This window comes from Callospermophilus lateralis, chromosome 4 (genome assembly GCF_048772815.1).
Source record: "Callospermophilus lateralis isolate mCalLat2 chromosome 4, mCalLat2.hap1, whole genome shotgun sequence".
Lineage (NCBI taxonomy): Eukaryota > Metazoa > Chordata > Mammalia > Rodentia > Sciuridae > Callospermophilus > Callospermophilus lateralis.
Genome location: NC_135308.1, coordinates 72,243,745 through 72,269,497, shown reverse-complemented (window position 1 = coordinate 72,269,497; position 25,753 = coordinate 72,243,745). Strand labels below are relative to the sequence as shown.

At 35.5% G+C, this 25,753-nt stretch overlaps 1 protein-coding gene across 1 annotated transcript in view; it reads left to right on the top strand.

Moving 5' to 3' along the window:
• The window catches only part of LOC143398295 (uncharacterized), a 326,595-nt gene that overhangs the window by 72,716 nt on the left and 228,126 nt on the right, over positions 1–25,753 (top strand). Inside the window, 1 exon segment of the mRNA XM_077109254.1 lies at positions 18,066–18,380. Coding sequence (XP_076965369.1) covers positions 18,066–18,380 — 315 coding nt within the window.

The following is a 25,753-nucleotide window of genomic DNA, read 5'->3' as shown; positions in this document are numbered from 1 at the left end:
ATATCTCCTTCAAGCAAACATAATTTTTCCTCAGAAAGAACATTATCCTCAGAGGATGAAAATATCAAAAAACATGTTCACATATTAAAGCACTTGGTTCAGATGAATTTACCCCATCTTCTTGCAAAATTTCAACCTTGGAATTATTCTGCCAGAGCATTAAAAATTCCTCAATTCTAGAACATGTTACAAGAGCCTATGTTGCCAGTAGTCCAAGTGACCACAGCAGCCTGACAGATAACACTTGACCCTTTCTGTGGCACATATTTAATGGGTAATTTCATGATAACTCCCACAGTGCCCATCTATGCAGTTCCAAGGCATAGCACACTCAGAAGGGCTCCCCTCAGAATTCATCTGAGAACTACCCATTTTCTCCTGCTGGCTTATATCTTATACATCAAGGCCATACTGGTGTCAGGACCTGTTGCCTAGTTGTCCTGTGGAGTATTTCCTCTGTATACTGGAGGGTTCCCTAGAGTACCTAGTACACTGCATTGCTAGATGTACTCATTCTTCATTGTGCCTTAACAGGCACCAGTGCTACAACAGGGGGCACACTTCTCAGTGACACAGCACAGTGGGGGAGGTGGACAACTAAACCAGTACTAATGATAAACTATGATATGTACAATAATTAATAAAGTAAAGGCTGATGTGAGAACACAATAACTGACTCATAAGTGGTCAGGGAAGCCTTCCTGAAAGAAACAGAAATACAAAGGGGCACAGTATAATTCATAATTGAAATTGCTTTTAGATATAAAACTGTATATATGCACCTACAATGTCAATATAATGCTATAGCATTAGTCTCCACATTTGTGGGTGCACACACATTTATTAATATGATCATAATTTCTATATTATTAATTTTTCTATTTTGGGAAAATGCTAACCAATAAGTAGTTAAAGAAATACATATGTTCCAGTGTTCTTGGAGTTCTGTTAACTTCTCCTAGATTCAAACTTTATAATTTTTATCTTAAAACAACATTTGTGACTAGTAAAGTCTCATGAAGATTTTAGCATAAGAATAGAGAGTTTGATCTCTGAAATCCGAAAGCCTGGCTTTGAATCTTCATTTTAAATTTTCATTGAAGTATTAACATATGGGAGAATTCCAATTCTCAAGTTCTTATGAAGTGAATACATGTAAACAATACAGAAATCAAGAAATAGAATATTAACAACTAGAAGATAACTTCATGCCTTCTTTCAGGCAAGGTTAACCAGTTCCCTGACTTTCAATACCACACATTAATTGGCCTACATGGATGCATCCATAGAATATGTAATACTTTGTTTTTAATTTTGTTTGTTCAACATTACAAATGTTGAAATGTAGGTGAGAGGATACAAAATAGCAGATATGTACCATGAACAAGCCTAGATCTCTAACACACAACAGAAGGACTATAGATAATAAAATTGTACTCTTTCAGGGATTCACGCTAAATCAGTAAATTTTAGTTGCTCTTGGCAAAGGAAAAAAAAAAGCAAAACTAAATTTGGGTAAGCATGTGGTTTGCTGATTATGATATTGTGTTTCACTATAGTTCACTATAGTGAATATATATGTGTGTATACATATTTATATTTATATCTCTATATATCTATATCTAGATAGATAGATAGATGATAGATAGATAATTTACCATGGTATCATGTAATATACATTAAATATACCTAATAACATTTTTAAAAATACTTTATTCATTTTATTAAATAATAACTTTTTATTGTGTGGATATATCTCAATTAGTTTATCCATTCACCAATTATGGAAGACATCTTAGTTTTGTTATTATAAATAAAAATGTTAAGAACATTCATGTCATACCTTTCATTGCTTGGGAATATTATTGAAATTGTCACATCATATTGTCAGTATATTTCTTTTAAAGTAACAGCTAGAGGCTTCCAAAATTAATACTACCATTCCCATTACTACAAATCCCCTCTAATACTTGCTATTTACTCTTTCAGAAATTCTTATGAAGAAGTTTAATTCTCTAAGCATCTAACTTGCTCTTTCTTAGTTACTAATGGTTTTCAGTACCTTTTGTGACTTCATTGGTCATTCTTTTTTTTCACTCAGGGAAGGAGGCATAACATGAGAGTTCTTCTACTGCCTTGATTTTGACATTATATCTTATTGGCATCATAAAATGTATTATAAAGTGTTTCCTTTTCTTTTCTGAGAAGCAAAGCAAAATCTAGAAGTCCTATAATTTTCCTATGAGGTATAATTCACCACTGAAAAATTCTGGCCCTGGAGATTTTTTTGTGGGGAGGTTTTAAACAATAATTCAATTTGGTTATAAATTTGTTCTGATAGTGATTTTTAACAGATATAAAAAATAAAATGTACACATAATTATGGGATACCAGATGATTTATTCTACATATATATTGTGCAGGTACTTAAGTCAGGTTAAACATATATATATTCTCAAATATTTATAATTTCTTTGTGGTGAAATCTTTCAAAATCCATATTTAGAGCTTCGTGAAATATGCAGTACATTAACATTATGGATAGTCACATTATTTATAGTCAAGAGCACAACAGAACTTCTTTCTCCTATCTAGCTACTTAACTTGGAGCCCCTCATCAGCCTTTCCCCATCATCCCCTTTCCTCCCATATCTCCAGTCTCTCCAGATGCTTCTAACCTACCTTTCATTTCAGTGAGACTGATTTTTTTATAGTGCTCATCTCAGAGAGCTCACATGGCACTTATCCTTCTGTACTCCACCTGTTTCACTAAACCACGAGTTCTAGTTGTATCCATGTTTTTACAAATGGCAGTATTTTATGCTTTTTGGTGCTAAGTAATATTCTGTTGTGCATATACACCACATTGTCCACATCCTCACACTAGTTTGTATTTGTATTTTTGATAGTAGCCATTCTTACTAGAGTAAGACAATAATCCATTGTCATTTGGTTTACTTTTCCTTGAAGATTAGTGATGGTGAGCATATTTTCATATTTCATATATCTGGTGGCCCGTTGTGTGTGTATGTGTGTGTGTGTGTGTGTGTGTATGTATGTGTGTATATATATATATGGTAGTTAGTTAGTTAGGTTTTGTTTTTGTTTGTGTGTGTGTGTGTGGTACTGGAGATCGAACCCATGGCCTGGTGCATGCGAGGCAATCACTCTACCAACTGAGCTATACCCCAGCCCATATTTTGAGAAGTATCTGTTTTGATCTAAAACCCATATTTTATCAAATTATATATATATATATATATATATATATATATATATATATATATATATATACACATATATATTTTTTAAATATGTCCTGGACATTAACCCATTTTCATATGTATACTTTACAAATATTTTCTCCCATTATGTAGATTGTCTCTTCACTCTGTTGAGTGTTTTGTTTACTATTTGGAAGCTTTAACTTTTTTGTAAATCTCATGTGTCTATTTTTTACTTTGTTTTCTATTCTTTTGATGTCGTGTCCAAAAGTTTCTTGCCCATTTCCAGTATCCTGAAGAATTTCTCCTAGTCATTTTATAGCTTACATTATTGTCTTTAATCCATTTAAGATGATTTTTGTATTGGGTGAGAGGTAAGGATCTAATTCTATTCTTTTGAATGAGGTTATCCAGTATTCCCACCAGTATTTATTGAAAAGACTGTCCTTCCTCCAATGCATGGTCTTAGCACCTGTATCCAAAGTCACTTAACTGTGGATGTATGAATTTACTTCTGGACTTGGTATTCTATTCTGTTGTTCTGTGTTTCTGTTTTTATGCTAATAATATGCTTTTTTAATTACTGCAGCTTAATAGTACATTTAAAAGTTGAGTACTGTAATGAGTCCTGTTTTGGTCTTTTGGCTCAAAATGGCTTCGCCTATTCAAGGTTTTTTTTCATTATTCTATATACATTTTGAGATTGTGTTTTTATAGTTGTGAGAAGAATATAATTAGTATTTTGACAGGGTTGGCTTGAATTTGTAGATTGCTTCAGATAGAAATGTTGACTCTTGATCTCTAAACGTGGCATGACTTTCCACTTTGTGTTTTTGTATAGGTCCTCTACAAAATCTCTCATTAACGTTTTATAGTTTTTATTACAGAAATCTACTCCTTCTTTAGTTAAATTTATTCCTAAGAATTTTTCATAGCTATTATGAATGAAGTTCATTCTTGACTATGCTTCATATATTTTACTATTGGAAAACCACAAGACTATGAATTTTCATATACTGATTGTGTATCCTAGAAATTTACTAAATTTATTTTCTAGTTTCAGTTGTTGTTGTTTGATGGAGTCTTGTTAATACAGTCTTGGGGTTTTCTGTATTAAGATCTGATGATCTGCAAACAGTAACAATTTGACATCCTGTATTTCAATTTGGATTCCCTTTATTGTTTTCTCTTACCTGGTTGCTCCAGCTAGGATTTCAGTACTAAGTTGAAAAAAATGATAGAAGTGGACGTTATCATTTTGTTCAGATCTTAGGAAGAAAGATTTCGAGTTCTCCCAATCAGTAACATTTTACCTGTTGCCATATTATAAATAGCTTTTATTGTGTTGAAGGATGTTTCTTCTATCCTAATTTATTCAGATTTTTTTAGTGTAAAGGAATACTGAATTTTATTCAAGGCCTTTTTGCATTTGTCATTATATAATTTTGATATTATATGATTTTTGTCCTTTATTCTGTTAATGTGCTGTATCATGTTTACAGTCTTGGGTTAAACCACATTTAAATCCCCAGGATAAATCCCATTTGATCATAGTACTAATCTTTTTAATATGCTGTTAGATTTGCTAGTATTTTGTTGAGGATTTTGACATCTATAATCATCAAAGGTGTTGGGCCTGTAGCTTTTCTCTTTTTGTGTGTGTCCTTGTCTAATGTTGATATGAGGAAATTCTGGCCTTTGGGTATCTTCATGTATTGCATTTCTTCATGATTCAGTATTGGTAAGGTGTATGTGTTGAAGAATTTGTCCATTTTTTCTAGGTTATCAAATTTGTTAGCATGTAGTATTATTCATAATAATCTGTAATGATCCTTTGTATTTCTTTGGTGTGAGTTGTAATGTCTATCTTTTAGTTTCTGATTTTATTGGAGAGTCTCTCTCTCTCTCTCTCTCTCTCTCTCTCTCTCTCTCTCTCTCTCTCTCTCTCTCTCTCTCTTAGTCTGGTTGTCATTTTGTGAGTATTTATAAAGAACCAGCTCCTAGTTGTGTTGATATTTTAGTCTCTACTTCACTCATTAAGCTTTGGTCTTTGTTATTTCTTTCTTCTGATATTGAATTAGCTTGTTCTTGTTCTCTTCTATTTCTTTGAGACACAATTATAATATATTTAATACCATTCTGGTTTTATTTTCATTTTTAATGTAGTAATTGCTTAATAGTCTTCCCTCCTTGAGACACCTTGCTGTATCACATTTGTTTTGGTATGTTGTGTCTATATTTTGATTGTTTTAAGAAAATATCGAGGTTCCTTTATGATTTCTTCCTTTATCCATTGGTTGTTCAAAGTAAGTTGTTTTCTTTCCATGTATTTGTATAATTTCCACCCATAAAATACTCCTATGTGTTATTTATTTTCTTTTGATGTCTTGAAAAACTTATCTTTAATCTTTTAATCATGTTCCAAATTTCCTTTATTCTTTCTTGCTTCCTCTTCATTATCTTCTCTTTCTCTCCTCCAACTGTGTGTTTTCAAATAATCTGTCTTTGAGCTCACTAATTTTTTTCTTGTGTGTGTAATTTGCCATCTCTCATGGTTTTGAATTCACTTAGTTCATCTCAAGGATTTCTGCTTGCTTTTTTAAAAATTACTTCCATCTCTGTAAATTTCTGTTAGAATATTAAATTATTTCTCTGTCTTTGTGAAAGCTCATTGAGTTTCTTTAAAACAGTTGTTTACATTTTGATCCAAGAATAAATGGATAGTATATGGTCACTTTCTGGCACTTATTTTGACATTAGGTGAGGTCAAGCTTCTTGGGAAGCTCTTGTACCTTGGTGGTGTATGAAATCACCTGCATATTGATGGAGCAGGTTTTTATTTCAGTCTTTCTAACCTGGATTGTAAAGCAATTTCATATATATATTAATTATACATATTAATGGAGTTCAGTGTGACATTACCATACACATATGTGGTGAACAGAAATGCTAACTATGCAGATTTCATATTTTCTCTGAGCTTGTGGACACTTCTGTTATTTTAGTAATAGGAAGTAACCCATGTTTTTTTGTTGTTGTTGTTCAGTAGTGAACAATAAAACACTAGAGAACAAGGCCTGGTTTTTCCCAAATCCATAGTAGGTGTGTTTTTCTGAAGTGGGGAAATGGGGAGAATCTAAAAGGATAGTCCATACTCAGAAACACTCCCTGACACGTGGGTAGGTCCAGATGCCTCATCCGGGGTCACTAGCCTGCATTCAGGTACTCTGATATTTCACTGGTCCCTGAGCAGAATCACTGTGGAGTGATCACCTCCAGACTCTTAACCATAGATGGTGTCCTCCTCCTTTTTACTTCCCAAGAAGGTAGTTTTTCTCTTCATGTTATTCTGTCTGAAGCTGGCAGAGGAATAGGGTGGGAAGGTCTTTGACCATTAACGCTAAAATGCTATTTCACATGCTGAGGCCACAGCCAACACTGAAGAAGGATCTAGACCAATGCTGCTAAAGTTGTGTACTTCCAAGGTGGATTCATGGCCTGTGACTGCTGCAACCAGCCACTGGGTATGCTGGCTGGAATACAAGTCCAGTTGACTGGGGCCATGTGTCTCTTCTCCATTCAGGGGCACTGACCTGTAAACAAGTACCACCAGGATCTGTCCAATATTAAATTTTGCCTGTCTAGCATTGATATACAAGGCAAATCCTGTGCTTAATATGCTTCCCTACACCCAGAAAATTGAGGTTGACTCAACATTCTGCTGCTCAGTACTGATATAGTGTTGGTGAAGGTAGTTCTTTGACCACCAAAGTTAGCACTGAACTAGGTGACATCTGAGTCTCACAGCTACAAGTAGCTACACAATCTCAGGGGTGTATTCAGGAGCTCCCTATAACTTATTCTGATGTAGGACAAAACATGAATCCATCCTACAGGTGAGTAAATGTCTACCCTGAGCTCTGTTAGGTCTGGAAGCTTTGTGTGTGAGCTCTGGCCTGAGTAGAGGAAACCTTGGTTCTTCTTGGAGCTATGTGTCACCATTGTGGGCCAGAACTGAGCTCCAAGTCAAGTCCTGTGCTAGCTTTTCTGCCCTGCTTCCAGGAGGGTGGAGTCTTCCTCCCTCCTCTGCTCCCCACTGTTGGGGAAGGAGTGGTGAAGCACCGTTGGCTAAGGCAGTTCCAGAGAATCAGCTCCTGCAATGCAGGGGACTTGGGATATGGCCAGGCCCTGGACTGCACCATGGCATGCTTGGTCTTTAAGTCTAAGGTTCAGCCTTTATTCCTTTCCCCTCCATATGTAGGAGGCATCTCTCCAGGATGCATTACTTGATTGAAGGGAGGGACAACATGAGTAACTCTTTTCTTCCTGCCTTATCCAATGCATATTTTCTTATTATTATACTGCAACCAAGCATTATATTTTCTTGCCTGGTTTCCTTAATTCTTGTGAAAGTAGTTTGGTATATGAATATCTAATTAAATTGATGTGTCTATGGGGAAATAATCAGTGAAAGGCTTTGGCACCATTTTGTTCCACCAATTTGATAGTGATTTTGTTTATTTGGTCTTGTACCTGTTTTGGAAAATTATATCTTCCTAGAAACTTATTCATTTTATGTAAGTTGTCTAATAAATTATGATGAACTGAATTACAGCATTTCCTTATCAAGGAAAATGGGTAATTGTTTGAAATGGAGTGATGCCATCTCCTTCATTCATCATACTGGTAGTTTCTGTCTTCTCTACTTTTTCCTTGATCAGTCCAACTAGGTATTTTTCAATTTCACTGCTATTTTAGAAGAATAACAGAACTGCAACAGCAGGCATGATGATGTAGGAGTCCCATGCTCAGGAACTGTCATTGTATTGTCCAGTGTCTGGGAGAATGAAAAGTTCTAGATTAGAAGGTTTCTGATTTCTGAGGAAATAGAAGGAGGATGGGTGAGAAGGGACTTAGAGGTCTACCTGAAGACCAAGACTGCTCAGGTGCTTATTGCGAGGAGCTTGGGTTACTTCCCTCTGGTGAGTCTCAACTACAGTTTTCCCTTTTCCAGTTGTCTTTCTTTAAAGACAATTTATTTTAATAACACCTCAATTAATACTAACTTTATAATCTTTATAATTTTTTTCTTATAAGATTCTTATAATCCAAAACATCTGCAAATCAACAGATATATCTCCCTAGAGACAGTGAGCCTGTTAGAAGAAAGGACTAGAATGAGGTTGTACTTTTCTCAGTTGAAGTGTTTTCATATGTGTAGCCTGAGACACTGTTTTGCGATAGGCTAGCAGGTGTATAGGCACAGAGGATATCATTAAACAAATCACAGAGGAATTTATAAATTACCACAAAATCATAAGTCTCTTGCAAATTCAGAGAAAAGAACATATAGCTTTTGGTGAGAGGAAGAACTACAGATGGAGAACTCTGAGTTGTGGATTCTCCTTTAATCTTTATACTACAATCAATTCTCTTCACTTTTTTTAACACAACATCGTCATAAACTCAAATTGGAAGGAACACATGTCTGTGTGTTTGCAAGTCAGTGTTGGGTTGAATAAAATGTCATTAGTTATGTATTTTGGTAAGAGATGACAGTTTCTACCTGTTGCATTCAGTCATAAAAGTGCATTTGGTGTTATAAGAATGGGAGCATGGAGACAAGTGGACTTTGGGAAGGTAAAAGAGGCTTGTAGTAATAGGGTTTGACAATGAGAGCTGACTATGTACTTAAGGATTCTCTGAGCAGAGCTGAAGACCCAGTTGTAATTTGGAGAATTTCCTGTGTATATTTATGTGAATTCTGCATGACTATTGTAGGAAAAGAGAAGAATGAGTTTTAACAGTGACTTAAGTTTGAGGCACTAAGCAGATCAAAATGTTGAAAGAAGGGGTCCCAGTGATGAGATTTCATTAAAAATCTTGCCTTAGGTCAAAGTTCACACATATAGAAAGAGATAAAACAGAAACATATATGACTGAAATATTCATTTTGCCATTGGTTAGATTGGTTCATATAAATCAGTAGACCTCTGTAGGGACAATATCTCTTTCTTTGTCCTCCCAAGTCATTCATAAACTTTTGAAATAACTTGAAATTATTTGCTTCTCTTTCTTTCCACTAGAAATAAGGAATCCCAGAGTGAACATCATTGTTTTCTTGTGATTTATATTCTCAATAAGTACAAACATTCTTGCAGCATGGGGAAATCTAAAAAGTTTTTTGAATTTTGAATAAAACGACATGAGGTTGACTCTCAATATTGCCTTCAAATAGCCATCTCCAACATAAATAACAAACCTGAGCAGAAAGTTTACATATACATATTTGAAATCTCCCTTTCTCCCCTATTTTCATCATGTCCAAATCTGGGGCTATTATGGGTATTTCTCAGGATCTAGTGACCATGTTTTTTGCCCCTTCTTTGCCTTGATCGGAAGGTCATGCAGCCATCTCTGCTTTGAAAGGTAAAAAGCAAGTTTGGTCTTCAAGGAACATTCTTCAGTTTTTGTGTATCTGTAAGTGCCCAAATACCACATATAATGGAGATATCCCCAATATCTCAAGCACACATTAAGAACTCCTCTGTCCCAAGAGAAAGTAGAAGCCTGGAGCAATTACGAGAGACAGATAGATAGAGGTGAGGATATTGCCACAGGACCTGGGAGTTGGTTGAATGCAGATTGAGTCACAGCCACAGGCAGGATAAAGAAGGCAACCCTGGATATAGAGAAAGACATATATGTACAATCTTGATGAAACATGTTGAAAACCATCCTCGTCATCCTAGCTCTTTGGTTTACCTGGATAAAATTGAGACCTAAAGCTGTAATTATGAGAGGGGGTAAGAGGAGACATTTCCTGTGGCCAATAGAGTCCTGAAAGGAGCAGAAATGTGGAGAATTGAGGATCTCCTAGGATCAAGCATAGAGACAGAGGAACAATTTTCTAGCCTGGACCCTGAGATTCTTTTATCACTCAGGTTGGTATCTTTCTTGCAAGTGAGTTAACTATGAGATATGGAGGACACTTATCTGAGAGGAAAGTGGAAAGGATGTGCCAGGAGATTGACATGCAATGTATATCTTACATTGAACCAAGGAAGAGGGAAATGTGCAGTCACCTGGCATGTGAAGCTGTCATTGGGAAGAATAAAACAAGGACATGAGAGGCTAGGTCAGAATGCCAACCATATTCTCCAAATTTATAACTTTGTACAAATCACCAACCATACCCAGGTCCCAATTCTGACAAAATAAAAGGAAATGGTGCATTAAAATTCTCAATTTAATTTACAGATTAATGATTTTAATCTTGGCACTGATATAAGTCACTATCAGAAAATACTTAGGATATTGGATATGTAGGACACTAATAGATGATTCTAGGAAACAAAAATGAAACTGAGAGAAGTTTTATGCTACCAAATCAAAGGGATAGTACTTTCTTTGCTTAGAAATAAAACAACCATCTATGGCCATACCACACTGAATGCTCCCGATCTAGTCTGATCTTGGAAGTTAAACAGAGTTGGGTCTGGTTAGTACTTGATGGGAGAAATAAAACAACCTCCAAATCTGAACTGTACATCAACTAACTACCTTTCTGTCTTTCCAAGTGTAGACACCAAAGATGTCTTTTGCTGTCTTGTGCCAAACACATATGTTTAGTCATTTATAGACTCAAAATCCCAAGTCCCATAGGCCACTAAAAATTAAATTTTGTATGGTCTGAGCCTTGTTTCTCTCTTATTTGATTGAATCATTGATTCAGTCAATCTAATTATCTTCTAATTACTGATAATAAATAAATAAATAAATACAAACCCTGAGTATAGTTCTCTATAATGCAAGATAGATTTTAAAATGTATGGTTTTCTTTACTTTTAATTTTTGTTCTCTTGGTCCTATAGTATTTCTGTATAAGTATGTTAAATATATCAATTTTAAACAAGTGACAATTGGTAAAATTGTTCCTCTTAAGCTAGACTTTCCAAAAATGCAATGACTGCTATAGTTTGGATCTTAAAATTGTTCCCAAAGGCCTATGGTAAATGTTTAATCTCCAACATGGTTCTGTTGGGAGGTGAGAGACCCCTAAGGAGTTTGGAAATAGTGGAAATCACTGAGTCATTAAGGGCCTGCTCTTGATGGAGATTATAGAACCCTGGCCTCCTCTTAACTCTCTTCCCAGACATGAGGTGAGCAATTTGCTGTACCTTGTTCTTTTACAGTGAGGGGCTAGGTTACCCGCCAAAATTAGGCCAACCAAATGCTAACTGTAAATTCTAAAATCGTGAATGAAATTAAGCCTTTTCTCTTTATAACGTAATTATCTGATGGGTGTCTCATAACAAAGCGTTTGCTAAAACACTAACCTGGCTGACAGTTTTAGTTACAATGTTTAGCCTTCATGTAAGACATAAAATTCCATTTTTGAGTCAAATTTTTTGAAAATGCTCTTAGCAAATCAATGGCCAATGTAAAGATTTTTGCTACATCCCAGAAATGAAGGGTTTTAGTCAATATGAAAATATGGAACCATTTTCATGACAGGCTAAAATTTTTAGGTTAGTAGGAAAGTGCTCAGATATGTCTTCTTCAAAACAAAATTGGAGATTATTTGATATATCTGTGTGTGTGTTTTGTCTCTGTGCATTATGAATGACTTTCACATGTGTTTATTTAGCCACTGAAAAGTTTATTTTAGGGCACAATGAAAAGTAGTGGTCAAATATTATTTTTTCTAAACACTTAAATTTTCAACAACATAAAAATATATATATCCTAATGATTTAAGGTGTTACCTTTTAAATACTAACTTTCTAAACATAATTATCTTTTGTCTACATTTACATTATGCTGCATTGCACTCTCATAAGAACTTAGTTCTTTTTAATATTTTTTAATCTCATGAATATTTTTATAGCAGCCTTCTATTTCACAAATTCCTTACTATATTTACATTTATTTTTACTTATCAACTCCAAAAGTCCTATAGAAAACATCAAATAGTACCAATTTAGATGTTGAACTGTATTCTATCAAATATTTGCATTCACTAAAGAAAACAGTATGAAAATTATTTATGTTTCCACTTCAAAAAGTAAGATCTTTAAAACCTTCAAAAATAGTTTGGAGTCCTATTAAGGAAGTCAAGGCCTAATACAACATAATGGAGATTTGGGCTTACTTTTTCTTCTAATAAGCGAAGCATCTCTGGTTTAATTCCCTAGGTTCTTGACCCACTTTGAGTTGAATTTTGTGCATGGTGAGAGATAGATTTAATTTCATTTTGTTGCATATGGATTTCCAATTTTCCCAGCACTCTTTGTTGAAGACGCTATCTTTTCTCCAATGTATGTTTATGGTGCCTATCTAATATAAGATAATTGTAATTTTTGGGTTAGTCTCTGTGTCCTCTATTCTGTACCGTTGGTCTACCAGTCTTCTTTGGTGCCAATACCATGCTGTTTTTGTTACTATTGCTCTGTAGTATAGTTTAAAGTTGGGTATAGTGATGCCACCTGCTTCACTCTTCCTGCTAAGGATTTCTTTAGCTCTTCTGGGTCTCTTATTTTTCCAGATGAATTTCATGACTATTTTTTTTATTTGTATGAAGAATGTCATTGAAATTTTGATTGGAATTGTATTAAATCCGTATAATTCTTTTGTTATTATGGTCATTTCGACAATATAAATTCTGCCTATCCAAGAAGAAGGTTGATCTTTCCATCTTCTAAGGTCTTCTTTAATTTCATTCTTTGTCATTCTGTAGTTTTCATCGCAGAGGTCTTTTCCCTCTTTTGTTGATTCCCAAGTTTGTTTGTTTGTTTGTTTATTTGTTTGTTTTTGAAGCTATTGTAAATGGGATAGTTTTCCTCATTTCCCTATCAGAGGATTTGTCACTGATGTACAGAAATGTCTTTGATTTATGGGTGTTGATTTTACATCTTGCTACTTTGCTGAATTCATTTATTAGTTCTAGAAGTTTTCTGGTGGAATTTTCTGGGTCTCTAGGTATAGAATCATCATTGTAAAATAGTATTAATTTGAGTTCTTTTTTTTCTATCCATATTCCTTTAATTTCCTTTGTTTGTCTAGTGGAATATTATTCAGCATTAAAAGAGAATAAAATCATGGCATTTCCAGGTAAATGGAAGGAGTTGGAGAATATACTGCCTAGTGAATTTAGCCAATCCCAAAAATCCAAATGCCAAATGTTTTCTCTGACATAAGGATGCTTATTCATAATGGGGCTGGGGGTGGGAGCATGGGAGGATTAGACAAACACTAGATATAGCAAAAGGGAGGGAGAGTAAGGGAGGGGGCATGGGGTGTAGAAAAGACGGTGGAATGAGATGAATATCATTGCCCTAAGTACACATATGAAGACACAAAGGTGTGACTCAACTTTGTGTACAACCAAAGATATGAAAAACTGTGGTCTATATGTATAATATGGATTGTAATGCCTTCTGCTTATCATAGATAACAAATTTGAATAAAAAATTAATAAAATAGATTGGTTGCTTTTACAAGGGTACTACATATTTCCTGTTAGACTTATTTTCATAAATTTAGTAGATACATCCCAAATTGCAGCTAAATATCTCTTCTTTTGGTGCACCATTGCTCTTGATCAACACATTGCTGATGATACACTACTAATCTAGAATCCCTGATGGATTAGTAACTACCACCTCCCAAAACACAGGAGAGGTCACTAACCTGTGTTTATCATATTCTTATGGATAAAATATACATTCTGGGGTCCACAGTCTCAGCTGTGTAGGAAGGACATGTCTAAAGAACAAAGGTAAATGGAAAGAACCAGAAATTGGGAAGAAAATGTGAAAAAAATATTCTAGAAGCATCAGGTCCCCCATTTCTCATACTTTCTCTTTAGAAGCTCATCTTTTCTGTGATCTCTATAGTTTTATATATTAAACCACTTTTAGTTAAGTACCTATCATTTGTAGGGAAAATTAACATTAAGAGACCCAGCATCACTCTTCCTGCTAAGGATTGCTTTAGCTATTCCGAGTCTCTTATTTTTCCAGATAAATTTCATGATTGCTTTTTCTATTTCTATGAGAAATGTCATTGGAATTTTTATTGGAATTGCATTAAATTTGTATAGTGCTTTTGGAAGTATGGTCATTTTGATAATATTAATTCTGCCTATCCGGGAGCAAGGTAGATCTTTCCATCTTCTAAGGTCTTCTTTGATTTCTTTCTTTAGGGTTCTGTGATTTTCATTGTATAGATCTTTCACCTCTTTTGTTAAGTTAATTTTCAAGTTTTGTTTGTTTTGTTTTGTTTTGGTTTGGTTTGGTTTTTTGTTTTGTTTTGGGGGGCTATTGAGAATAGGATAGTTTTCTATGTTTCCCTTGCAGACAATTTGTCACTGATATACAGAAATGCCTTTGACTTATGGGTGTTGATTTTATATCCTGCTACTTCGCTGAATTCATTTACTAGTTCTAGAAGTTTTCTGGTGGAACTTTTAGGGTCTTCCAGGTATAGAATCATATCATCATCAAATAGTGCCAATTTGAGTTCTTCTTTTCCTACGTGTATCCCTTTACATAGATGAATTTCTTTCATCTATCTACTTGCTCTGCCAGTGTTTCAAGAACTATATTAAATAGAAATGGTGAAAGAGGGAATCCCTGCCTTGTTCCACTTTTTGGAGGTAATGCCTTCAATTTTCTCCATTTAGAATGATGTTGGCCCGGGGCTTAGCATAGATAGCCTTTATGATGTTGAGATATGTTTCCGTTATCCCAAGTTCTTCTAGTGTTTTGAACATAAGGGGTGCTGTATTTTGTCAAATGTTTTTTCTGCATCTATTGAGATGATCATATGATTCTTATCTTTAAGTCTATTGATGTTATGAATTACATTTATTGATTTCTGTATGTTGAACCAACCTTGCATCCCTGGGATAAATCCCACTTGATCATGGTGCATGATCTTTTTGATATGTTTTTGTATTTGATTTGCTAGAATTTTATTGAGAATTTTGCATCTATGTTTATTAGAGATATTGGTCTAAAGTTTTCTCTTTTTGTGATGTGTCTTTGCCTGGTTTTGGAATCAGAGTGATATCGACCTCATAGAATGAGTTTGGAACTGCTGCCTCTTTTTCTGGTTCCAGAAATAAATCAGAGAGTACTGGTATTAGTTCTTCTTTAAAGGTCTTGTAGAACTCAGCTGTGTATCTGTCTGGTCCTGGGTTTTTCTTGGTTGGTAGACTTTTGGTGGCTTCTGCTATTTTGTCAATTGAAATTGCTGTTTAAATTGTGTATATCATCCTGATTCAATTTGGGCAAATTATAGGACTCTAGAAATTTGTCAATGCCTTCAATATTTTCTATTTTATTGGAGTACAAGTTTTCTTGGGCAAATTATAGGACTCTAGAAATTTGTCAATGCCTTCAATATTTTCTATTTTATTGGAGTACAAGTTTTCAAAATAACTTCTAATTATCTTCTGTATTTCTGTAGTGTGTGTTGTGATATTTCCTTTTTTATTACATATGTTAGTGATTTGAGATTTTTCTCTCTTTCTCTTTGTTAGCATGGCTAAGGGTCTCTCAATTTTATTTATTTTTTTTTCAAAGAACCAACTTTTTGCTCTGTCAATTCCAAAATTTTATCTCACTCCAGTCAGAATGGTAGCTATTATGAACACAAACAACAATAAGTGTTGGCAAGGATGTGGGGGAAAAGGTACACTTATACATTGCTGGTGTGATTGCAAATTGGTTGCAGCCAATATGGAAAGCAGTACAGAGATTTCTTGGAAAATTGGGAATGGAACCACCATTTGACACAGCTGTCTCTCTCCTCAGTCTCTACCCAAAGAACTTTAAAACAGCATACTACAGGGACACAGCTACATCAATGTTTATAGCAGCACAATTCACAATAGCTAAACTGTGGAACCAACCCAGATGCCCTTCAATAGATGAATGGATAAAAAATGTGGCATATATAAACAATGGAATATTACTCAGCAATAAAAGAGAATAAAATCATGGCCTTTGCAGGTAAATGGGTAGAGTCAGAGAAGATAATGCTAAGTGAAATTAGCCAACCCCCCCCAAAAAATGTTGAATGTTTTATTTGCTATACGGAGGCTGATTCATAGTGGAATAGGGAGCCGGAACATTGGAAAAATAGACAAACACTAGATAGGGCAGAGGGGTTGGAGGGGAAGGGAGGGGGCATGGGGTTATTAATGATGGTGGGATGTGATGATCATTATTATCCCAAGTACAGGTATGAAGACACAAATTGATGTGAATATACTATGTATACAACAAGAGATATGAAAAATTGTGCTCTATATGTGTAATAAGAATTGTAATGCATTCTGCTGTCATATATAAATAAAAAATAATCTCTGGCCTAATTAAAGATCTAAATTTGAAAAAAGTAAATTACAAAGTTAATATAAAAATAATACAACAGGAAAAAAGAGAGAGAGAGACCCAGCATCAGATATATTGTTTAATGACAATGTCTAAACAAAGGCCTTGGTCAATAGGCTTACTATATGTTTCAAAACTCCAAGCAGTACATCCAGGATAAGTGCCATTTACAAATTACAGGGGGAAGATGCATGCCAATTGCTTCAGTTAACCATGGAAAATGGATCTCTCATTGTGTAGGAGGAGTTCTCCCAAAACAATTCCCCAAACTTGATCTAAAGCTTGTAAGAACCATGTGTTTCTCCTACAGCTAAGACTGCTGCTCTGCTGACACCATCTAGGGTGTCTGCACTCTCCAGCTTAACTTATGCTTGCAGGTTGCCTCCCTCACCAGGCAGCTGAAGTTGAACTTGTAAATTACTTTATTCTTTTCTCTGGGCTGCCTTAATGCTCTTCTGAGTTATTTAGAATTCTTATCATTTCTTTAATTTGTCCCAAGTCCTCTCTTTCTCTTCTTGGAATACAGTTTACCCTTATTCCCCGACTCTTTTCATTCTCAGACACAACAAAGGTAATTCTCTTCTGCTATTTACCTATTAAGAACTTTGATTTTTTAAATAATAACTCCTGACAGGAAATCCAAACCATTATTTGATTTATTTAGGGGAAAAGTAACAATCTATGATTCCTTATGGCTTCTGAGCAATATCCGCATCTGAAATCATATTTTTGGGAGGTTGCTGATCTACCTAAAGTGAACACAAATTTGAAATTAAATATTCAGATCTGAACTCTGAAATCTAGAATCATTAGTAAAATATTTTGAGGTAAACCATGGTCTTCCTTGTGATACATTCATTTCTCATTCTTAATGCCTATATAATTCCTTTTTTCCTGGATTCATAATGGTCACCTGAGACTTCTGATGACCTTATCCCCATCCCTTACTCCATTCCCTGTGCTCCCATTCTTCCAAATCCCAAACCATTGACACTTGAACATGCATGTTTTATAAGAAGCCAATTCAGAGCTGGCACATTTACATTAAATCTTAGAAATCATTCACATACACAAAAAGATATTTTCAACTACTCAAAGTAGAAATCCTGATATTTTTATAAATGTTTTATCAGACCTTATGAAGAACTCTACCAATAACAACTTTAACTCTGATAGGACCTACCTACTTGAAACTTCTACTTGAGACTACTTACTAGATTACCATAAGTTGGATTCTCTCTCTCTTTTTTTTTTTTTTTTACACAACTAATTTTCCTACTTGTTTTGTTAGGAACTGAGACTTAGCTATTGCTCTGGTGTAACAACTCCATGTCTTACCTAGCAAACTCTGCATTCTGAAAGCTTAGTTTGTGGGAGGGAGTAGAACCCTTCTCATTCTCTTGAAAATGCAATTATTGACATGATTCTTTCTCCTCAGAGACTCCACAGCTCCGCCTGGTGGATGGGGGTAGTCGCTGTGCAGGCAGAGTGGCGATCCTTCATCAGCATTCCTGGGGCACTGTCTGTGGAGACAGGTGGGACCTGAACGATGACCATGTGGTGTGCAGACAAATGGGCTGTGGTGAGGCCCTCAATGCCGTGCACGAGGCACCCTTTGGGAAGGGATCAGGGCCCATCTGGTTGGATGAGCTGAAGTGCACAGGAGAGGAGTCCCATCTGTGGCAGTGCCTTTCAGAGGACTGGGACAAAAATGACTGCTCACACAGTGAAGATGCAGGAGTCATCTGCTCAGGTATGGACAGTGAATTCCCCACTGTATTGAAGAATGAAAAGTTCTAAGAAAGTGAGTGTCTTACGCTTTGGGGAGTAGGAGGTGAATGGCTCAGTAGGACTGAGAGGTTCTTTCACAGACCCTGAGTGTTTGGAAAGCTGCAGATAATGGGCTTAATTTGTTTCCCTTCTTGTAAACTGCAAATATTGTCCTTTCCTTTCTCAACTCTCATTCTTGACAAGATAGGTTTGTTGTAGGATGATTCCACTTAAAAGCAATCTTCATAATTTTGTTTCTCTAATTTACTATTTTTAGGATTACACATAAATTACCACATATTCTCTGTTTGCAACACTTTTCAAAAGACAGACAAGAATGAGGCTTTACTTTTCTCAGTTGAATTAAGTATTTATATATGTACAACCAGAGATATTTTTGCACTGGGTCAGTAGGCGGGCACAGGGATGGTATTAAACACCTCACAGGAGAATTTTGGATCATTGCAAAGTTGCAATTCTCCTTTCCAGATTCAGACATCAAAATTCTTAGCTCATTGGCAGGATGGGCCAGGGAACTGTGAATAAAATGCTCTGAGTCACAGAGTTTCACTCAATATTTACTACAATAGAGTCTCTCTACATTTCCTTTTCAAAGCAACATCTGTATGAACTCATATTTGAGAAGGTTAATGCAACCAAGTCCTGGATAATCTGTTGAATGCCATAAAATATTAATGCATATTTATGATGATAAGGGATTTTGTAGTTTAGGACTCAGACCAGGATGTTTATTCAGTGATCTCCCACAAATACCCTGAGTTAACTGCTATTCACACACCAAACTAGTTTGATAAGAGACAAAAAAACAGGTGAATGCCCGCTTTTAGTATATTAAAAAGAAAGGACATATCCAAGAGGGAGGAAGATTAAAAATTTCCAACCTCAAGCAGCCCAGCATGAAGAGAGATACATTCTTCTTGGGGAATAGAAAGGAAATTAAGCTCAGGCTTTGAACTTAAAACCCAGGACAAGTCCTGCCAGAATGAAACCTGGTGCCCTGTAGAGTCTAACAACACTGGTTTCTATGCCAGTGTCCTGAGACTGAGAACCTGGAACTATGTTTAGTAAGGCAGCAAAGAATCTGTCTCCACCACCACTCCTCCAAGATGCCTTGGCAGAGGGGGAAGCAAAACTCCACTTGTTAACGAGCTGGATACAATGCTGGCACAGGACTTTGTCTTGGAGCTCAGTGTCAGGCCCACCATGGGGATACTCAGCTCTCAGTAGGAATTATAGGCCTCAAATGTGGGATAGAGCTCATAGGGGAACAAGACCTGTGTGCTGGTGGGACAGACTCAAGAAGAACCTGTTATCACCTATGGCTGATTTCAGGAGTCTTGGACCTTGAGTTCACCTCAGCCAAAGGCAGCTCATAACACTGAGGGCTTTAGTCCCTTCCCAATTCTGTGTTGTCCTAGCTGGATGTTTCCTCAGGTTGTGAAATAGCATGGCAGCATTGGTGGCCAAAGGACCACCTTCTTCATTCCTCCCCAAAGCTCCAGGCAGCACACTATGGAGAGAGTAGAGGAATAAGTTTCTCCTGGGTAGTAAAAACTTAGTTGGAAAAAAAAACTTAGTTGGGCACCCAAATTTGACCTGGACCTTTGGGCTCTTTACATATTATAATACAGCTCCTAAAGATGAAAGATAAAGAGTCTCAAGCAATCAAAAGAAAAGAAACAAACAACACATAGGGGTGGTCTAATTCACCTGATGGCAGGCTTCTCCATAGTAAACATATAGGCCAGAAGTAGGTTTCATGAGATTATCATAGAGCTAAAGGAAATATCTGCCAATCAAAAATACAAAATATAGCAAAACTGTTTTACAAACAGAGGAAATACAAAGACATTATCAGACACCGCACCAAAAATAAATTACCATATGGTATAATAATCCACTGCTGAGTGTATATTCAAAGGCAATAAAATCAAGATGTTGGAGAGACATCTGAACTACCATGTTTATGGCAGCACTACTGACAGTAGCTAAGAAATGGAATTAAACTACATGTCCATCAACTGATAAATGGATTAAAAAAAAGAAGTAAATTTACACAATGTAATATTCTTTGGGGAGAAAAAAGAAATCCTTTCATTTACTACAGCATGCATTGACCTGGACATCATTAGATTAAGTGAAATAAGTCAGGCAAAGAAAGACAAGGGTCTTATAATCTCACTGTATGCCAAATCTGTAAGTGTTGACCATATCAAATTTAAGACTGAAATTGTGATTACCACAGACTGGAGAGTATAGAGATTGAAATGGAAGGCTATAGATTGATTAATGAATGAGAGGTTTTGCTTATATAGGAGCAAGATAGGAGCATTGCACAGTAGGGTGGCTATAGAAAACAATAATATTCTATGTTTCAAAGAGCTATAAGAAAGCATATGGGAAGTTTTCACCAAAAAGAAATAAAGTGTTTGAGACAAAGGTAACACAATGTATACAAACACCAGCACATTTATTTACTCATTAAAATACTATTTGTATTTTTAGGTATCTGTTCAAATAAATTTAAGGGAAAAAAGAAGGAAAATTACAAGTTATGGGGAAAGATTATATAGTTTATATCTAATGGATTCAATAATACAAGAAAAGTGCATTGGGGGGGTAAACTTGATAACAATGGGAACAAGGAAACAAATTGAATTTTGAAGAAAATAGAGGAAGTTTACAGTATTTAGGTGGTGGCAACAGAGGGATGACAAAGAGCACATAAGAATTATCTGAGCAGCACTTAAGACCCTGCGTGTAAGGTGGGGTATCTGTTTACATTTGTGTGAATTCTGTAATCCTTAGCTGTACAAAAGAAGAAGATGGATTTGCAAATGTGACTCAAAGTTGTGGCATCAATTCAAAATGGGGGAAGAAAAATTCCCATGGATGACACATTTTTAAGAAACTCAAACATTCCCAAGGAAGCAACGTGTCTGTAGCAGAAGATCAGACAAGGATATGTCTGACTGCAATTTTTAATTTGCTCCAATGAGAATGATCCATGGAATTCAATACACTTCTGCACATGGAATTTTTCTTTCTCTTTCCACTCAGGTCTCATAAATTTTTCCAATGTTTTGAACTAGTTTTGTCCTCACTAGATGTGAAGTTCCACAATGAATATTATTTCCTTGAACTATACACCTCCAGAAAAAAAAAAACTCACCCATTTCTAGAACATGGCAAGTTTTGGTATACGTTTTGAATAAGAAAACATGGAAGGAGACTCTCAAATTGCCATTACATACCTGTTTCCTACATTAGGACTGGGCAGAAAGTTTGAAGACCTCTCTGCCCCATTTTTATCCTTTCGCAGTCAGAGGAATTTTTAACCATTCTGGGCCTCCAGTGAGAACTCTCCTTGTCCCCTCCTGTGCCTTGATAGACAGGTCATGCTGCTTTAAGTTGACTGGGAAACTCAATGGGTTAGGGAAAGTTTGGTCTTTGAGGAAGACACTTGACCTTTATAGACCACTGCCTTGCCAAATATAATGACAAATATAATGATGGAGACATTCCCATATACTCAGGTGACACGGTTCTGTTCCCTAAACAGAATATAGGGATTGTGGAGTGATGGACAAGGAGACCAATGGATACAGAAATGAGGAGTATGGACCCAACATTGAATATTATATTTAATTTTTGTTTCAAAAAAGCTTCAGGTAGTAGGTTTTCTTCATATTATGCCTCAAAACTCAAAGAAGCTGCTTCCGATATAAATGTTGTTTATATCGAATGTTGTTTATATCAGAAGAAGAGATACATGCCAATTCTTTTAAGAGACTTGAAAAATGATAAATCTGTATAAACTCTACCAATTTAGGCCTCTTCAATAATGTTCAAGCCTTCATACAGTTTTTTCTCATGATTCAAAAAAGAGTTCTACTCTGAATAAAAAATTTATAATTATATGTCCATACACTAGTGCCCAGATGAACCAACCTCGACATTCAGACCTCTGGGATTTTGCAACTGTAGATTGTTCAGACTGAGTGATAGGTTTAATGGCACCTTTTTTTTTTGGGGGGGGGTACTGATAATTGAACTCAGAAGTGCTTAAACTGAGCCACATTCCTGTCCATTTTCTATATTTTATTAAAAGACAGGGTCTCACTGAGTTGCTTAGTGCCTTGCCATTGCTGAGGCTGACTTTGAACTTACAATTCTCCTGCTTCGGTCTCCTGAGCCACTGGAATTACAAGCATGTACCACTGTACCCTGTGCACATTAATTTTATTTGAGAATATATTTTTTATAAGCCAGACAAGTGTAAATAAGGGTAGACAATAAAATGGTGATACCATTTACCTCAAGCATTTGTAAAGGAGATGAGAAAGGGAAATCAATTTTTGTCTCCAAATCCCTTTATACCATTGACATATAACCAAAACTGATATATATTTTACAAATAGAACTAATGAAGATTTCTAAACCACTATGATATAAGAAATGCCTAGTTAGCTGAAGAACTATGTATACAATAGTAATACACACTCTGGAATCAGGGGTATACCTGCACCTGAATCACACATTGACTGTTCTATTTATATTTTATTAAATACCACAGACTAATTCAACCCCAGAGAAAAACAAGTGGGGATTATCTCTGTGTAGATGGTATCTGACTTTAATTTCCAAATCAAGTATTTTTGGGAAAAAAGGTTCCCATTTTCTAGATGTATATTATTTTATTAAAAATGCCTATAAAATAATAAATAATATAGTTTAAAAGACGAATAAAAATAGTGTTAATTTTGCAAAATACTCCCCTCTGAACACATCAGGATCTCTGTTCAACACAAAGACAAATGCTTGGTTGATGGTCTGAGTGCATGTACTGTATGAAGTTTACTCTTCACCCTCTCAGGCTACAATTGGATTAGGTCTCTCTGATCTGTGAAGAGTAGAAGAGTAAAGGTGAAAACTGCATTTTTTATCTATTTCTTTATCTGAAATGCTTAAAGTTTTCACTAGTGTAAATAATAAAAAAATTATTTGCAACAGTTTGACACCCACATAACATTTTAACTGTTGGACACTGCAATCAGATATTCCACTGAATTCTCTCAGATTGAACTTGGAAGTAATGTTATTCTAGCTCAATTGAGGCATCCAATACCTTGGGAGCTAGAAATATACCATATACGATGAAAAAAACAAGAAAATGTGTTTCTGCAGACAAAATTTGTGTATCTAATTGAGGAAGAAATATAATTAGTCATGCACAACTCATGGTGGTTTTGGTGGTGGTTTTGTTAACCGCTAGTGTGGAGATGTAACTGCCTGGAAACCAGTAACCACAGAGAAAATGACCTGGCTGCATCCACAGGCAAAGCCTACAGTGATGGTTTCTATTCTGGAGGCTAATTATTGTTTCTGTCACTGGATAACAATATTGATAACTGATTTTTATGATAAACTGTAAGTCTTATGCTCTTCAAAACATAGCATTCTAAAAATAAGTGATTTCAGTTTGAAATTTTGTATTTTCTTTTCTTTTTTTTTTTTACCTACGATACAGTTTTTTCTTTATTTTTTTATTTTTATATAACAGCAGAATGCATTACAATTCTTACTATACACATAGAGCTCAATTTTCATATCTCTGGTTTTACACATAGCATACTCATACCAATTCGTGTCCTCATAATTGTACTTGAGATAATAATGATCATCACATTCCACCATCATTAACTACCCCATGCCCCTTCCCTTCCCCTCCAACCCCTCCCCTACCTAGTGTTCATCTATTCCTCCCATGCTCTCCCTCCCTATTCCACTATGAATCAGCCTCCTTGTATCAAAGAAAACATTCATCATTTGACTTTTTGGAATTGGACAACTTCACTTAGCATTATCTTCTCTGAATCCATCCATTTACATGAAAATGCCATGATTTTATTCTCTTTTATTGCTGAGTATTATTCCATTTTGTGTATATGCCACATTTTTTATCCATTTATCTATTGTAGGGCATCTGGGTTGGTTCCAAATTTACCTATTATGAATTGTGCTGCTATAAACATTGATGTGGCTGTGTCCCTGTTGTAGGCTATTTTTAAGTCTTCTGGGTATTGACCAAGGAAAGGGATAACTGAGTCAAATGGTGGTTCCATTCCCAATTTTCCAAGAAATCTCCATACTGCTTTCCATACTGGCCACACCAATTTGCAGTCCCTTTTTGAGTGTACCTTTTTTCCCACATCCTCACCAACACTTGTTGTTTGTCTTCATAATAGCTGCCATTCTGACTGGAGTGAGATGAAATCTTAGAGTTGTTTTGATTTGCATTTCTCTAATTGCTAGTGATAATGAACACTTTTTCATGTATTTGTTGATTGATTGTTCATCCTCTTCTGAGAAGTATCTCTTCAGGTCCTTGGCCCATTTATTGATTGGGTTATTTGTTGTTTTGGTGTTTAGCTTTTTGAGTTCTTTATATACCCTAAAGATTAGTACTTGCTTTATCTGATGTTTGGGGGGTAAAGATTTGTTCCCAGGATGTAGGCTCTCTATCTCACAGATTGTTTGTTTTGTTGAGAAGAAACTTTTTAGTTTGATTCCAACCCATTTATTGATTCTTGATTTTAATTCTTGTGCCACAGGAGTCTTATTAAGGAAGTTGGGGCCTAATTCCACATGATGGAGATTAGGGCCTACTTTTTCTTCTATTAGATGCAGGGTCTCTGGTTTTATTCCTAAGTCCTTGATCCATTTTGAGTTGAGTTTTGTGCATGGTGAGAAATAGGGGGTTAATTTCATTTTGTTGCATATGGATTTTCAGTTTTCCAGCACCATTTGTTGAAGAGGCTATCTTTTCTCCAATGCTTTTTCTTGGCATCTTTGTCTAATATGAGATAATTGTAGTTTTTGGGGTTAGTCTCTGTGTCCTCTATTCTATACCATTGGTCTACCAGTCGGTTTTGGTGTCAATACCATGCTGGTTTTGTTACTATTGCTCTGTAGAATATTTTAAGTTCTGGTATAATGATGCCACCTGCTTCACTCTTTCTGCTAAAGATTGCTTTAGCTATTTGGTCTCTTATTTTTCCAGATGAATTTTATGTATATATGAGTAATGTCATTGGAATTTTGATTGGAATTGCATTAAATCTGTATAGTGCTTTTGTTAGTATGGTCATTTTGATAATATTAATTCTGCCTATCTGAGAGCAAGGTAGATCTTTCCATCTTCTAAGGTCTTCTTTGATTTCTTTATTTAAGGTTCTGTAATTTTCATTATATAGATCTTTCTTTTGTTAAGTTGATTCCCAAGTTTTGCTTGTTTTCTTTCTTTCTTTTTTTTTGAGACTATTGAGAATGGGG